Raw genomic sequence first — 18,127 nt, 5'->3', positions numbered from 1 at the left:
CCAGAGCAGAGATCTGGTGTGATGTGGGTTCTCATTTATATGAATGCAATAAAACAGATTGACATGATGTATAAAGTTCATTATTTAGAAGATCAAAACTTGTGAATGTTGATTTCTTACTGATAAGAATTACAGCCTGGAAGAATCTGAATGCTAAAACACCAGATTATTCAAAGTATTCGTTAAAAAATCTTGAGCTCTCACCTTTTCAAATCTATCTTTAATATTCACCCTGGGGTTTTCATAGGATTTTAAACTTTTAAAAAAACAAACCACCAATGAAAGACGATGAAATGTCACAGGAAAAGCCAGTTTTGCATCTTATCATGATCCATAACCACATATCAGGTCATTTTATGCATCAGTGGAATAAATACATTGCATTTTGGTCTTTTAGGAGAAATAATCAATTGTATGGGTATGAAGTGTTTGTGAACTGGTCTGTCTCCCTGCAGACTCGTTTGCGGGACCGCTGTGAAAGCCCCCAGTTACTGATGGACACAAAGATGATCTACCCGGTCACCTTCCCGTTCAACCCTTCCTCGCTGGCCCTGGAGACCATCCAGATCCCCGGCTCACTCAACCTGGCCTTCCTCACCCGCGTCTAAACCCAGACCTTTTGGTCAAGGTGGCCACGGTCCCAACGGTCCCAACGGTCCCAACCCGGGGAGAAACAAATAGAGGGTTTTTTGTTTCCCAGGCGCCTCAATCACTCCCAAAATTAGATTTGTATTGAGACCATGTGAAAAGCCATGTCCATTAAGAATAAGAGAAATGTGTGGCCACTGCTCCGAAATCCTCCCGCCTGAAAGCTTTGGAACAAACCGTCCCTCCGCCTCTTCAGCCTCACAACTGTACAGCCCCCCCCCCCACTGCCACACTGGCCTGCATCCGCTGCTTGTACAAACGCCGGCCTGGTAGGGAAGCTGCAGGACCAGATCACTGCCTGCACCTCCACCACCCCCCCCCCCCCCCACACACACACACACATCCCTCGCTCTGTGTTTCCACTCCCGGTTAAGGTAGATGTCGTCGTCGTCCCGTTCTCCAGTCAGGATGTTCGTACCGAGTCATGAGAGCAGACGCAGGAGGAAACGCTGACGCCTCGCCACACGGAAGCACCTTCACACTGGTCGTCCCCGGCAACCAAGACGGACGAGAGATGATGGACTCAAGCTGACTCTCTCTCCCCCTCTCCCTCCCTCTCTCATCTTGCTCTCCACAGTCAAGCCAAGTCACAACTCATCTCCTGTACTATATTATTTATACATATATAAATATGAATAATATATATCCTGTATTTTATTTATTGCACTCACCTGCATCCCTGTTTAAGATCAGAGGCTTTTCAGATGCAGTGAAGGTGGAGAAGGGGGGTGGTGGTGGGGTGGGGGGGGGTTATTTCCTGAGAGGAACAGCAGCTTTGAACAGTTTGAAGTTTCCGTTGCTCTGCGGGCCGTTTATGTCAGTCTGAGGTAGAAAGCGTAGTGTAGATCAGGGGAGTGCCCGAGCAGATGGATATCTTTAGGCGTTAAACGTGGAGGCGTCTCGTTTCTCCTGAGAGCTTCAGGACTCGTTTACATTCAACACACACAACGGACGCACAACCCTGCACTCTGCCTGCTACCTTTTGGGTTTTTTGGTCTTAATCCCACGCTTTTTCTGTTACGCTTATTTCCGTGTCGTTATTTTTGTTATCATTTTCTCGAAGCGCCTCTCAATCTAGATTTAAAGTTGTCGCTCTGGAGAACAATTTATGTGCACGTTTTAAATCTAAAAAGCCGTTTTCAAAAGTATTAAGAAAAAATAGCCACTGCACAGTGTCCTCTTAGCGGATTTGCAGGAAAATCCTTTTGAGCCACTCGTATTACCCGAACAGACACGTTTGCCTTTTTCCCTCACGTGAACCTTCGTTTGTCCCAACGACCCTGTTGTTGTTTCTTCAGATGCGTCAGGCATTGCCAACATATCTGACTTTTTTTTTTTTTAATGTTATTTTAGTGTAACGATCAGACAAGCTGTGTGAAACCAGGTGAAATTGTTTCGTGTCGCACTTAAAGAGGATTTAACATCCGTCTCCGCTCGTCGGGACCACGGTCCATCAGTCGGCCTTTTGTTTGTTTGTTTGTTTTTATTTGTCGTGAACTGAGAATATCTGCTAGTTGTTCGGGAGGAAGACGTAGGGAATTCATCAACCACATGAATGTCTCAAAATGTTCAACGTATCATGATTTTTAGCTGCACATTGTGGACAAAAAGCCTTATTGAATGACTCGCTCTCTGAATGACACACACACACACACACACACACACACGGTGGCCATTGTTTTGTTCTGTCAGTGCAGTATTTCGTTCCCACTGTAAAATAAGTAAATGCTTTTAAATGTGATCTCTTTTTTATTATTATTTGGATGAGGTGTTTGTTTATTTGCTTGTTTCATCGTGCCGTTGTTTATCCAGCAGCCAGAATGCACTTTGTTTTTTTTTATTTGGGGGGGGGGGGGGGGGAAGACTGGTAAACGACAGGTGAGAGCAGAATATTCCTCCCCTCTCACACGTCCCCGCTCTAACTGGACTCACCAGCTCAGACCTGAGAAGCTCCATTAGTTTCAGAGAAGAAGCAGAAACATGGATTCCCTGGTTTGTCTTTAGACCCTAAAACATTCACCCCTCCACTCTGCTTTTCTTTTTTTACAGTGAGGAGAGAGTTGCTTGTACGATATGACGTAGACATTATAAATGACCATCAGCACTCGCATTAATCGTGCCATTTTAACAATTGTTACAGAGGATATTTCATCCCCCCCCCCCCCCCCCCCCCCCAGGATGTTGTGGCGCCGGTACGAGTACCAAGAAGCCGGCGCCAAACATCTCCACTCTGGAAACCATGTGTACATTTGACAGAACTGGACTGTTGGTAGTTTCTGGTAGCTGTGCTTATAGTGAATGTGTTCACCGTTAAGAAACTTGGAATAAATTGTCAAATCTGTAAAAGTTTAAAAATTAAAAAAAAAAAAAAAATACAATAAAATAAAACAAATCCATCAGTGTCTGATTGTTCTGCTTCTTATTCGTCAAAGTGGTGTCAGAGATGCAGCAGGAAGTTTGAAGAACCAACCTGAAGTGTGGACTTTTTTCAATTTTTCTCAGATTTTTTGAGGGAAAAAAAAAAGGAAAATGACACTTTAGGGATAAAAATTAACACAAAGCTGTGATGGTGTTCACAAAGTGGAATGATCCCACGTAAAATCCATTCATATTCGTTGCTGATATGCAGCTGATCTCAACCAAACAAAACAAGCGTGGGAGAAGTCATGTACACAACAAAGTGTGGATTCAAACCTGTGCGGCCGTCACTGAGGTACCGGGGGTCTTCATCCACTGATCATCCCCCTGCAGTGAAAGTAGCCTGGCAGCCGACGCTTTAGCGCCACATGAAGTAGAGTTGGAGCTTAAAGATTCATAAGAAGCTTAGCGTTCCAGCTCCGTCCCCTCGCTGGCAATCCTCTTCACTCCCATCCTCCAGGACCGACACCCGCTGGAACAACGTCTCCCCGTGAGGTACGTCCATATTTACTCTGTGGTGGTTGAAATTCCTCCTCTGGTATATATATATATATATATATATCTGCACATTTGAAACAATATTGGAGTTTTAGCTGAGGCCTGTTCTTGTCATTGTGCTGCTAGAAGCTCTAAATCACCCCGACTGGGGCTTCATTTCTAGAGGAGGATTCTGCTGAACTAAAGTGAGGCCTTCAAGTTTGTGATGTATATTATATTGTGGTACTGTTGTTGATCATATATTGTATAAAACCTCAGTCTGAATGGAAGCACACAGGATCAATATTACAAGTTTCATTGTCTTTTCAAGCTGTTTTTCTTATTTATGTGTTTATTAATGTGCACAATGTCTACAGTACAGAAGGATTAATTGCATAATAACAGAATCAAATGTAATCCACTAAATATCACATGTGAATTCTTTTGCAAAATCTACTGTGTTTCTGATGTTAGTTTTTACGGAGCACATTTTAGGTCCTCAGCGGTGATAAATCGTAGACTTTTGCTGTGATTAGTGATTTTAAGAGCAGTTTGGAATCTGTTAACATGTTGTGTCCTGTGAGGGGAAACACTGGCTGTGTCTCCTCCCAGAATAGACGCTCTCTTCTGGAGCTCTGAGAAGGATCAGAGAGGACGAGATTACTGACTGCTTATCTTCTGTGTACCACACACACACACACACACACACACACACACACACACACACACACACACACACACACACACACACACACACACACACACACACACACACACACACACACACACACACACACACACATACACACACATACACACACACACACACACACACACAGGAGAAGTGGTCCCTGGCCATTAAAGAACCTCAGTAAACCATCATCATCTTGGTGTGTGTGTGTGTGTGTGTGTGTGTGTGTGTGTGTGTGTGTGTGTGTGTGTGTGTGTCCTCCTCAGGTGTGACCGCCTGCAGCCATGTGTGACCAGACGTTCGTGGCGGCCACGTTCGGCCCGTGCGACAACTGTACAAAGCCGAGTCCCCTGATGAATATCTACATCAAGACCGAGGCCATCAACTACTGCTCCCTATGTGTGGAGTTGGTGAGGCTCGTCGCCGTTTGCTGAACACAACCTCATGATGATCAACATTATATCACGACAATTCAACTAAACTCAATGAGACGGGCTGCTACAGTCACAATATTACAATATTAGTACATAATACTACTAGTAATATTAATAAACTATTTCGATTTCATCAATTACATTTTAAATACAAACTATAGTGTGGCAATATTTAAATTAATAATCTCTATCACATATCTTTTATTATTATTTATTTTATTAAGCATGAATATACTTTTAAAACTATAGAAATTAAATGTGATGTCAGCTAAATCATAATTTTAAGATGTAAAGGTAAAGTTTAAAAACATGAATTACAGGAAACTGAGTCATCATTATGGTATAATACTACCTAATTTCTTATAGAGATCTTAGAAAAAATCTGTTACATTTCCATTTATTTACTAAATAAATTGCCATTGGGTATTTTATTTCTATATACAAACATTGTTGTGTATCTGTGAAATTTGTTTTGAAGGTAGAGAGTTTAAGTGAGTCTGTGTTCAGAGGTTCACAGGTTTCAGTTAAATGCAAACAGAAATGAAAAATTACGTTTATGACTAGTAATTAATTACAATATAAGTAAAATAACTGTAATTCAATCAAAATGTTCAGCCCTTTTTCCACGTTTACAACTTAATAATAATATAGAGTGACGTTATAGCCACATTAAGGTCGTTAAGCTATAGCCTATGACCTTTATGTTTTATGTACAAAGTTATATAAACGTCACACTTTTGAGAGAAGGATAAACTTGTGTCATACACAGAAAAAAAAAGTTTGATGGTTAAGGCAACTTCATAACTTGTGGTTTACTTTTACCAAAGTAATTTATTACTATCTGGAGAGAATTAAAGTACTTTTACCTCTTCAATACAGAAACCTGGGCACATAAAGAAACATTACATATAGATAGATAGATGGATAGATGGATAGATGGATAGATAGATGTAATATACATATATACATACATATTACCATATATACACACACACACATATATGTGTGTGTGTATATATGGTCATATGTATGTATGTATGTACATATATATGTGTGTGTGTGTGTGTATATGTATTAAACAAATATAACAAAAACACACTTCGTGAACTACCACTGAGTGAATTGTAAAAACGTAAACAAACACTGAACTGCACGGTTTGTCCTCCAAACCTTGTTTTATTCCAGGTTCAGTGTTCAAACTAAATTTGTCTGGGTTCTTATGAAAAGGCTCCATAAGTAAAATATCAATAAAAATCAAAGTTTGTCCCGCGACTTTGTCCAACTTTGACATTTCCTCCCACCACTGAGTGAGTCTGTCTCAACTTGGCCATGCGCGCTCCCGCGAGGCGCGAGGCGCGAGGGGGAGTGGGAGAGTGGGGGTGTTCCCGAGCAGCGGTGGGAGCGTCACAGCCGCGCTCGAGCAGCTTTTCCACAAACATTTAACGTCAAACCTCCTCCTCTTCCTCCTCTTCCTCCTCTTCCTCCTCTTCCTCCTCTTCCTCCTCTTCCTCCGTGGGGGTGAAGATGGCCTGTCAGGAGCTGCAGAGAGGCGAGAGTCTGGTGAGTCTGAAGAAGGAGAGCGACAACCTGAAGAAGAAGCTGGAGGAGGAGCGCGGCAAGCTCAACGACGTGGAGCGTGAGTGACAAACAAACAAACAAACAAACAAACAATCCAGCGCTCTGGAGCTCCGCTCGGACGTGCAGTCTGCATGAAATATTATTGTGTTTTTAATTATCTGACCTCCTCATAGTAAGACTGGACTGGATGTAGTATTTTCCCTGAATAGTTCTAATATAATTGTGCTTTATATTATCTTTGCATATTTGTAGCCAACAGTTGTATTATATTTTATATCTACTCGTGGTGTACTCTGTATCTGTATACTTTCTTGTAAAACGTGATTAATTGGTGATATTTTATAGCAGTGAATTGACTTGAATTTCTACCACAGAAGAAGCTCTGAACTGCAGTTAAAACGTATCTGGATATATATGTATATACGTTTATATTTCTAATCCCAGTATGTGTGATTACAGTCCCTCACTGTGACAGTGGCTCTACTGTTGTTCATTATTTCAGTGTTTCCACCTCTGCTCCTCAAAGCGCCGATACAACATCTGCTAACGTACACGTTAAACTGCCTGCAGTGAATAATAGGTGACCATAAATATACATGAACTGAAGTGACTGGTGTTGGTTTCAGTCCACCAGGTGGCGGAGAAGATCGAGGTTCTGGGTTCTCTCTCCATAAAGACCCGCCGTCTGCTCAAGGGTCACGGCAACAAGGTGCTGTGTATGGACTGGTGCAAGGACAAGCGGCGCCTGGTCAGCTCCTCACAGGTAGACACCACCTAACCCTCACCCCACCAACACCACCACCACCATCGCTACATCCACCACCATCACTAATACCACCACTACGACCACCATCGCTACATCCACCACCATCACCAACACCACCATCATCACCAACACCACCACCATCGCTACATCCACCACCATCACCACCATCATCACCAACACCACCACCACTACATCCACCACCACCCCACCATCATCACTACATCCACCACCGCCCCCACCAACACCACCACCACCACCATCGCTACATCCACCAACACCACCACTACATCCACCACCATCGCTACATCCACCACCACCCCACCACCACCACCACCATCGCTACATCCACCACCACCCCACCACCACCACTACATCCACCACCATCGCTACATCCACCACCACCCCACCACCACCACCACCATCGCTACATCCACCACCACCCCACCACCACCACCATCGCTACATCCACCACCACCCCACCACCAACACCACCACCATCGCTACATCCACCACCACCCCACCAACACCAACACTACCACCAACACCACCACTACATCCACCATCGCTACATCCACCACCACCCCACCAACACCACCACCATCGCTACATCCACCACCACCACTACATTCACCACCACCACCACCACTATATCCACCACCACTTCCACCAACACCACCACAATCGCTACATCCACCACCATCACCAACATCGCTACCCCCACCATCACCACCAACACCATTACCACCAACACCATCACCACCACCACCACCACCCCGACACCACTTCCACCACCACCACCCACAGGCCAACCCAGGAGGAAGAGCGGTGTGTGGCTTGTATAAAACCAATGTATGTGTTTTGTTTTTGTTTGTTTATTTGTTTTGTTCCTGCCGTGTCTGCCTGTAGGACGGGAAAGTGATCGTCTGGGATGCCTTCACTCTCAATAAAGTGAGTCGACTGACACTGTACGCTGTCGTGTGGCTGTAAAAGAACTGGAGGAGTGATTCAGCTTGTGTATCTGAAGGGTGTTGGATGTGAACAAGGAGACGGGCTCGTTTACCTCAGGCACCACATAAAGTAACAGTAAAACATGAATCATTCATTCTACTGATATTTAATGTTCTGCTCTAATGTGTTCTGGTGAGCAACAGCTGATTCATCATAAATACTGAGGAGCTGAAAGCAAAGCATTGATTGATTCAACGTGTGCTTCAAATCAATAACTGAGCAGTGGCAAACAAGGTTGGATGTTGGTGACTTTATTTAGGGGGGGAGGGGGGGGGGATCTGACCTAATCCTCATTAAATCATGTGTTTTTCTACCATCTATGAGTGTTTTCATGACGTGTTCTCCATCTCTGTGTTCCCCTGCAGGAGCACGGGGTTCCCCTGCCGTGTACGTGGGTGATGGCGTGTGCTTACGCGCCCTCAGGCTGTGCGGTGGCGTGTGGGTGAGGACGGCATTTCTGCTTTTGTCACCTGTTTTTTTCACGGACTGGCCAAACCTCTCCACTCGTCACAAAAACAAAGCAGCTCACTCTGATTGAAAAGCCTTGTTTCATACAGACGTCTGTCATCGTGATCGCAAACTCTTTGTCAATAATTTAAATAACTGCAAATGCTTTTTTTTGTGTGTGTTCCCACCAAGGATTTCTGAGCTGTACTTTCTAAATGTGTCAAGCACCAGCTACTGGAAAAACAGTTAATATAACCCTTATGACATAAAACCCTAAACTTCAGAATGTAACGTTTCAGTAAACTGTACAGGTGCATCAGGTACTTTCAAAGTAAAGCTGCTTTCCACAGGCTCCTTGTCAGAAAATGCTGTTTAGTGCCAAAGGATCAGCCGCTAATAAACACCATGTATTTATTTGTCCAACCAAAAATGAGCCATTTCATTCAGCTGGTCATGACTGGGTGTGTCTGCAGGCCGGGTCTCTGCGCTCCCCCGACGTTGTGTGTCACAGTTGAGGTGTTGAATGTTCATGTTGGGATGTTCTGGATGTTTGTCTTCTCCAGCGGGCTGGACAACAAGTGCTCGGTGATCCCACTGTCCATGGACAAAAATGAGAACTTGGCTGCAAAGAAGAAGTCGGTCGCCATGCACACCAACTACGTGTCGGGATGCACCTTCACCAGCTCCGACATGCAGGTGAGCAACACACTCCACCGCCTTCATGGGTTGTTTTTAATCATCTCTCAGTGCAGTGGACTGACTACCAGGGAGCTGAATGTAAAAATATATTCTCACGATTATCATCGTGCCTGGAACAAAGAAGGTGGTAGGAGATGAGGAGGAAGAGGAAGAGGCTGGAGAAAGTTGTCTTTAATCATTTACTCCAGTCGGAGGCTGAGGTAAGACAAGGAGCGGGGAGATGGATGGAGGAGTGGGGAGATGGATGGAGGAGGGATGAGGAGATGGATGGAGGAGTGGGGAGATGGATGGAGGAGTGGGGAGATGGATGGAGGAGGGATGAGATGGATGGAGGAATGAGGAGATGGATGGAGGAGGGAGGAGATGGATGGAGGAGTGGGGAGATGGATGGAGGAGTGGGGAGATGGATGGAGGAGGAGTGAGGAGGTGGAGGGAGGAGATGGATGGAGGAGTGAGGAGATGGATGGAGGAGTGGGGAGATGGATGGAGGAGGGATGAGATGGATGGAGGAATGAGGAGATGGATGGAGGAGTGGGGACATGGATGGAGGAGATGGATGGAGGAGTGGGGAGATGGATGGAGGAGGGATGAGATGGATGGAGGAATGAGGAGATGGATGGAGGAGGGAGGAGATGGATGGAGGAGTGGGGAGATGGATGGAGGAGGAGTGAGGAGATGGATGGAGGAGTGAGGAGATGGATGGAGGAGTGGGGAGATGGATGGAGGAGGGATGAGATGGATGGAGGAATGAGGAGATGGATGGAGGAATGAGGAGATGGATGGAGGAGTGGGGAGATGGATGGAGGAGTGAGGAGATGGATGGAGGAGTGGGGAGATGGATGGAGGAGTGGGGAGATGGATAGAGGAGGAGTGAGGAGGTGGAGGGAGGAGATGGATGGAGGAGTGAGGAGATGGATGGAGGAGTGGGGAGATGGAGGGAGGAGGGAGGAGATGGATGGAGGAGTGGGGAGAGGGATGGAGGAGCGAGGGAATGGATGGAGGAGTGGGGAGATGGATGGAGGAGGAGTGAGGAGGTGGTTTGGAGGAGCGAGGAGATGGATGGAGGAGTGGGGAGAGGGATGGAGGAGCGAGGGAATGGATGGAGGAGTGGGGAGATGGATGGAGGAGGAGTGAGGAGGTGGTTTGGAGGAGCGAGGAGATGGATGGAGGAGTGGGGAGATGGATGGAGGAGTGGGGAGATGGATGGAGGAGCGAGGAGATGGATGGAGGAGTGGGGAGGAGTGGGGAGATGGATGGAGGAGTGGGGAGATGGATGGATGAGGAGTGAGGAGGTGGATGGAGGAGAGGGATGAAGGAGATGGATGGAGGAGGGAGGAGATGGATGGAGGAGGGAGGAGGTGGATGGAGGAGAGAGGAGATGGATGGAGGAGGTGGATGGAGGAGGGAGGAGATGGATGGAGGAGGGAGGAGGTGGATGGAGGAGGGAGGAGATGGATGGAGGAGAGAGGAGATGGATGGAGGAGGGAGGAGATGGATGGAGGAGGGAGGAGGTGGATGGAGGAGGGAGGAGATGGATGGAGGAGGTGGATGGAGGAGGGAGGAGGTGGATGGAGGAGGGAGGAGATGGATGGAGGAGAGAGGAGATGGATGGAGGAGGGAGGAGGTGGATGGAGGAGGGAGGAGGTGGATGGAGGAGGGAGGAGCCACAAGGGGGTATGAGCCTCTGTCCTGGTCTATTAATAGACGCTGAGTGGCTTTTATCTCTGACAGAGTGGAGCAAGCTGACCTGGGGCCAGGACATTTAACACATACGCTGCACACACACACACACACACACACACACACACACACACACACACACACACACACACACACACACACACACACACACACACACACACACACACACACACACACACACACGTACTGTATGTTTTCTTCCTCCCTGACCCTCTTCTTTTCACTCTGTCACAGACATGCGTGACTCCAGAACACGTCATTCTGCTTCTCACCATGTCATCAACAACAAGGCCAGAATAGTGTTTTCTGCTTTTTTGTTGTTGGTTTTTTTACTGGAATTGCACACGAGAAGCTCCGAACAGTCAAACAATGTTTAATCTGCATGTTTTGACGAGGTTTGGGATCGTGGCTCCTGAGTTTGAATGTGTGTCGATGAACAACCCCCCCCCCCCCCCCCCCCCCCCCCCCCCCCCCGGACGTAGTTAATGGGTGGTGACCAGCCTCCTGTCACATCACGGAGGTTTCCATCTGTGTGTGTTAGTAATTGTGGCTTACTGATAATTGCTCTCAGGTGGGGGGGTGGAGCTGCTCTCGGGTGGGGGATGGAACTGCTCTCGGGTGGGGGATGGAACTGCTCTCAGGTGGGGGGTGGAGCTGCTCTCGGGTGGGGGATGGAACTGCTCTCAGGTGGGGGGGGTGGAGCTGCTTTCGGGTGGGGGGATGGAGCTGCTCTCAGGTGGGGGGGGTGGAGCTGCTCTCAGGTGGGGGAATGGAACTGCTCTCAGGTGGGGGGGTGGAGCTGCTCTCGGGTGGGGGATGGAACTGCTCTCAGGTGGGGGGGTGTGGCTGCTCTCAGGTCGGGGTGGAGCTGCCTCCAGCACAGGTGGCCCAGCAGGAGGCCTCCCCCAGCAGGAGGCCTCCTCCAGCAGGAGGCCTCCCCCAGCAGGAGGTCTCCCCCAGCAGCCAGCGGGGCCTCTGATGTCAGCGTGTCTCAAAGCGTCCATCGTCTGTCCCCATCAGAGACGCTGACATTTTGGCGTTCTGCTGACTTGTTGGTGTTCAAACATGGAGCGCAGTGAGAGTTCAGAGCGTTCAGGGAGCCGCTGACATTTATGTGTTTGTGTTTCCATCCGACTCGTCAATATTCAGTCGCAGGTCTTATGATGCGTTCAGAAGGGTTTCCCCTCCCCCGCGTGGCACAAGAGCTGTGATTTACCACATCATGTTAAATACCTGATATTTCATGACTCAACGTCTTCCACCAGTTTGAAACAACTCACTGTAAAACAACAAACATACAAGAATAGCGAACAATATTAAAAATGTCAGTGTCAAACTTTACAACTCAAACACAATCCAGTCCCAGGGTCTGTTTGACATTTTGACATTTTAATTGTTATAAATGAGAAATAAAAGCTCAATCGTGTCAAAATCATGTAGAAAGGAACAAATAACTACAAAATAACCAGTGATCATTTATTTATGAACAATCAATCCAATCATGCCTATGACAAACATTTATTTATTGGACTTTACTTTGATATATTTTTTCAAGTGTACTTCAGTATAACCATTGAGTGTTTCAATAGTATTTGCAATCAAATTAAATGTTTATCGTGTTTCCTTTGTTGTGATCTAAATGACTGCTTTTAAAATTCACGTCCGACGACTTTGCCCGTAATATGATGATTAAAAAACACATTTTATCTGAGTTTTGTAGCCAATAAATGTATTATGTTAAAGTTTTAAAAGACAAGTTTTGATAGTGTATCCTTCATAAATATATATATGAATATACTGTATATTATTTTATATTGTAATGTTATCCTTTCTATAAATATATGGAATTCTATATTGTGTAATGTGGCTTTAACATAGATGTTATACAATAAGAAAACTCTTGTGCCCGCTGTTAAATATAGTTCAAAACTAACTCTTACTTTGGTCTTTGAGAGGATTACTTTGACGTGTGGTCGTGTACATGTGAAGTACGGTGATGGTAGTACTTCAGTACGAACATCCAGTCCAGCTCTCACGACCTGACCGCCACATTTGATCTCCTATTATATTTCTCACCGCTGCTTTGTTTGCCTTTGACGCTGCATCATCCTGGGATTTCCGAAACGGCGAATGCACGGAACCATAAACTTCCTCGTGGCGACTTTCCTGTTGGTCACCTGGTGGCGGGAACTGATTGGTCCACACACTCCCTCTAACAATCACAACAATAATTCTGACCGTGTGTGTGTGTGTGTGTGTGTGTGTGTGTGTGTGTGTGTGTGTGTGTGTGTGTGTGTGTGTGTGTGTGTGTGTGTGTGTGTGTGTGTGTGTGTGTGTGTGTGTGTGTGTGTGTGTGTGTGTGTGTGTGTGTGTGTGTGTGTGTGTGTGTGTGTGTGCTCCAGCTCCTGACCTCCAGTGGAGACGGGACCTGCGCTCTGTGGGACGTGGAGAGCGGTCAGCTGCTGCAGAGTTTCCACGGCCACACGGCCGACGTCTTGTCTCTGGACCTCGCCCCGTCGGAGACCGGGAACACTTTTGTCTCCGGGGTGAGAACGGAAGACAAAGTCTAGCTTATGGTTAATCTCACGTGGCAGGGAAATAAATAAAAGAGAGTTTGAGCCTGTGTGTGTGTGTGTGTGTGTGTGTGTGTGTGTGTGTGTGTGTGTGTGTGTGTGTGTGTGTGTGTGTGTGTGTGTGTGTCACCAGGGCAGCGACATGAAGGCCAACGTGTGGGACATGCGCTCTGGACAGAACATCCAGTCCTTTGAGAGCCACGTCTCCGACATCAACTGTGTGAAGTGAGTTCCAGACACAAGCCGCAGTAGCAACAAGCCTTTCAGCCCGTCTTCCCCCGCCTCACTTCACAACAACAGAATGTTGACAAACAGTTGTGGACGCCAACACATAAGACAACGTGCAGTTTCCCAGGCCTGCCCTCGACTATATAAAGGGTCTTGTTCTGGTTTTATCTTTGATGGGAGTCGTCTCAGGCCTCTGTGATCTTTACTGCCACTTTATCAATTGAGATGTAAGGTTAATATTCCCCCGTTATAGATTCAAATATCCAAAAGTGGTCCAACTTTGTAAGACATGGATATGGAAAATGTTGCGCATTGTGACGAAACCTGACATTCAACTTGTAAATCATGCAAATCCTTCCGGAGCAGAAGTGATTTAACCTTTTGAGCATGTGTGTGCAGGTATTACCCCAGTGGAGACGCATTTGCATCGGCCTCTGACGACGCCACGGTGAGTCACATGACCCATCTCTCTCCCTCTCTCTCTCTCCGTCACCTCCTTCATTGTCATTCCCAGTGTAGAAGTGTGCAGGTTAACAGTGTGTACGGTGACTCGCTGTGTTGCTCCTCAGTGTCGTTTCTACGACTTGCGAGCCGACCGTGAGGTGGCCGTGTACCAGAAGGACAGCATCATATTCGGCGCCTCGACCGTGGATTTCTCTCTGAGCGGTAAACAGCCTGCAAGAGCACTTTCTGCTGAATTATTCACAATGTGGGGGAAACACATTTTGAAAGAGTCAGAAAACATGTGGGGAGGGTCAAATCTAAAAATAAAGACCACATTTCACCTCACCTGTAAATATTCCAGAAGGCAGTTTAAAACCGTGGTCTTTCCTCTCCGGTCGTCTCCTCCTCCGCCCCGCAGGCCGCCTGCTGTTCGCCGGGTATAACGACTACACCATAAACGTGTGGGACGTCCTGAAGGGAACGCGCTCCACCGTCCTGTTCGGCCACGAGAACCGAGTCAGCAGAGTCCGGGTTTCCCCCGACGGCACGGCCCTCTGCTCCGCCTCCTGGGACAGCACCTTACGGGTGAGACGGGCTTTTACTGACTTTTACACAAATATCAACTCCTCGGCCGAATTTTAAGTTATTTTGGTGTGAAACTGCCTGTTATATAACTGCATACATGGGACGGCCTCCACCGCTCTGGTGCAGTTTACCAGGTCAGCCACCAGGGGGGGCTGTGAAATGAAATGTGGAAAGTTCATTTTTACTTCATCTGTTCAAAGTTGGACAAACTTTTTATTTTTTAAACTGACAAAGCTGGAGCTTTCTCCAGCTTTGTCAGTTTAAAAAATAAAAAGCAGTCCAAGACATTAACAACCAAACTTGAGATCATTGGGAAAATCATGCACTTTAAAATATATTTAAAAAAAGAAAAACAGGCCCTTGAATAAGCCTTTTAATATTTGCACTTCATGGTAAGATTTTAGGAACAATTGTTTTATCACCTTTGTTTTACCATATTGTTTTTATAAGTTTGTCAGTTTGATTTATTTAGTAACCTCCTGAAGAGATGGCTTGTTCATTAATACGTACTTCCCCGTCCAAATAAACAAATACATGAAATGAAATGAACACCTTCAGTATGATTCAAAATGTCATTTTCTTTCACATGCATTTGCAAAAACCTGCTCATATGAAATGACAAATAATAAAACTGCTTAAAATATTCCCCTTTATGAGTAATTCACTTAAAATGCTTCACAGTTTAATCTATGAGGAAAAATAACTTGTAAATGTGTCTATATTAATGTTGTTTTTAATGTTAGGCTTGTTAACTGTGAATGAAAATTAATTACTTTAATAAGTAAAGCAGTGGATCGACAGCTGATTTCTGACCTAAACTCTTAAAAACGAAGAACAAGATGAAGGAAAGGACAAAATGAAAACATTCACCAACTAAACAGTGTCACTTTTGTGTAATGTTTCACACGCCGGTCTTGTTTTTCTTGCAGATTTGGGCCTAGACTCCTCTTCATGCTTTCTCTCCACTAAAGGAACCAGCGGCGGGAGACAACCAGCAGGAGTGCGTTCATAAAGGAGCTATAACTTTATATTCTGATTACTAGGATGGATATTTACTAACGTTTGGATTCCCAGTCTGGCTTCCAGTTAGCTTTATGACTGATATCATATTACAGTGTGTTATTATTAATATAGTGGGGCGATAATAAGCTGCGTTAAAAAGCCAAGAAGAAGTGATGAGCACGACTAAATTGTCACTACAGAAAACACTGGTCTGCTAAAATATCCCTTTTCTGTCACCATGCAGTAACTTTGCATTGGATCTGCCACAGTATACTTTTATACAATTATTTCTCCCCTTTAGTAGTAGTGACTGGTGACGTATCACTTGTGAGGATCGCGCTTTCGTAGAATGAGCAACGCAGCAAAATGTGTGACAAACGCCTCACAAACGTTTGCTAAAATATACAATCCCACACCAATCAGTGTTCGTAAAGAGGAGAAATAACTGACAGAAATAATGATTCCAATACTTTTATTAAATCACTGTTTTAAAACATAAACATTCAGAACTTAGAGCTACTCTGTTGTGAGAGAATAAAGATGTTTTCAGTATTTTGCTCTTGCTTGTTTTTGTTTTTTTGTGTATTTCCCATAATCACGTGTCCGTCAACACGAGCTGGACGCTCTCTGTCCTTTTGCTCTCTGATCTCATTGAAGAGCTCCGTACGCGGACGGCTTGCAACGCGTCACTTTGTTCAGAAGCATTGGACGATTGTTCTGGAAGATCTGGGTTATCAACAGAACAGGGAGTCCAGAGTTACACCACGGCTCCGACTTCAGCTGATTGTGTGACCTTCAGCCTCTCAGGACGACCTGCATTCACTGTCAATGCTCGAAATCTGGTATTTGTCCTGCAACGTGGGGGAGGAAGCGTAAACAGGCCTCAATGTTAGGATTGTGGGAACTGCTGCTGCGAGAATCACACGGTCACTTTCACTGAAACCAGCAAAGACCTGCTCTGCATCAGACACAACCACTGACACCTGAGAGCTACAGCGTATAAAAGGAAAGATGCATCAGTTCACAGTGAAAAGTCACTGACGCCGCTTCCCTTGAGGTGTTTTGTTGTTGTTGTTGTTGTAATTTCCAGAAACTCCAGCCTCTGATGTGTTTACTCTTCAATCTGTTATTTTCCTGAATGGACTGATGACAATTGTGTGAAAAGAAAATGTGACGTTCTGTAACTTTGAAAGACTAAAGCAGCCAGTTTCTGGTTCTTCTTATCAGCTTTTGCTGAAATCGACAAATTCCCATTCGTTTAAGCGCCTGTTGATTTTACCTTCATTTTCACTATGTAAAGCTTTTTAACTTGAATGTTTGGCGTCATTTTTTACAGCACAACCTCACCTATTCAATTCTATAATCAATTTATTAATTTTGACATACTGGATGAACACACTGGACCTAAAATTACAGAATAAAACTGAATATATATCTATATATATAGACACAAAAGATAGATTCTTTCTCAAGATTCACAAGTGAGAAAACAGTGAATTAGTTGATTTCACAAGCCAATGCAAAGATTCATAAATAAATACAACACGCTGTATCAAGTCACAGTTTTGATTTCACCTTCATACGTCACTATTTAACTCTATTAAACCTCATAAAGCTTGTTTGAGCTGTCCTGCATGCTGCATATTTGATTTTTGTTCAGATCATGTTTTTATTCTGCAAAAGTAACAAATAAATTCTCAATGCTTATTTAAGCTTGGTGATGGCATTTTTTTTTTTTTAAAGGAAAAGTAACTTTAAGGTAACTTTATTCTCCTATAACTTGGGAATAAACAATAAACAGGCTCTGATTACAACAACATGCATAAAAGTGGTTGGGTATGATATTGAAACTAATAACAACAACAACAAATACATGTATGTCCACTGAGAAATTGAAAATGCATCTTTTTTTTTTAAATAAAGTATTTATAGCTATAATACAGATTGTTTAACTACATTATGTTTCATTTGCGCACAAACATCTAATACATCCAAGTATTTAGTAATCATTTTTCACTGTAAGCGGCTCAACTTTGTCCTCAAATGCATTATTGATCAGACTGTCTCTCTTCCCCACACGTCTTTATTTGTTCTAACATTTGATCGAAGGTCATCCGTCCTCATCCACATCAGCACTTTCAAGAAACGACTCCACTGCAGTGAAACACAACAAATCTGCCATTTGGCCCTGGACAGTGTCCCGGAGGTCACATGGCTGCTTTTCTACTGTGGAAGCTGCTCTGGACCTCACAACCTGCTGTGTTTTCTTGTATTACCGAGTTAAATTCATGGTCTGAATCAGGTTCTTGTTCTGTTTCCAGTTCATTTCACTGAACCTGTAAGGTTACAGGCTGCAGGTTTGTGTTTTTCATTGTTGATTTGCTCAAGGTTTGATTGACTCCCAAGAGGGGAAACGCCTCGAGGGAAA

General features: G+C 44.9%; 2 protein-coding genes across 8 annotated transcripts in view; both read left to right on the top strand.

Annotated features, from left to right (window-relative positions):
* myo5aa (myosin VAa) overlaps positions 1-1,346 on the top strand; it is a 51,283-nt gene extending 49,937 nt beyond the window's left edge. For all 7 annotated transcript variants that reach the window (XM_080516968.1, XM_080516969.1, XM_080516964.1 and 4 more), the window contains one exon: positions 456-1,346. In XM_080516968.1, the coding sequence (XP_080373094.1) occupies positions 456-608 (153 nt within the window). In that variant the 3' untranslated portion in view covers positions 609-1,346. The remainder of the gene's footprint in view (positions 1-455) is intronic.
* A 4,846-nt stretch (positions 1,347-6,192) lies between these two features.
* gnb5b (guanine nucleotide binding protein (G protein), beta 5b) lies at positions 6,193-16,139 on the top strand (the record flags this gene model as incomplete). Its single annotated transcript, XM_080501461.1, has 11 exons — positions 6,193-6,304; positions 6,873-7,009; positions 7,919-7,960; positions 8,386-8,462; positions 9,031-9,163; positions 13,270-13,413; positions 13,574-13,665; positions 14,068-14,116; positions 14,238-14,334; positions 14,531-14,697; positions 15,627-16,139. 11 exons carry the CDS (start codon positions 6,193-6,195, stop codon positions 15,636-15,638), a joined length of 1,062 nt encoding a protein of 353 aa, XP_080357587.1. The 3' UTR covers positions 15,639-16,139.
* Positions 16,140-18,127: the final 1,988 nt, after the last annotated feature.

Source organism: Blennius ocellaris (genome assembly GCF_963422515.1).
Source record: "Blennius ocellaris genome assembly, chromosome: 1".
NCBI lineage: Eukaryota > Metazoa > Chordata > Actinopteri > Blenniiformes > Blenniidae > Blennius > Blennius ocellaris.
Note: the sequence above shows the minus strand (reverse complement) of the source record. Positions and strands in the feature narration are given on the sequence as shown.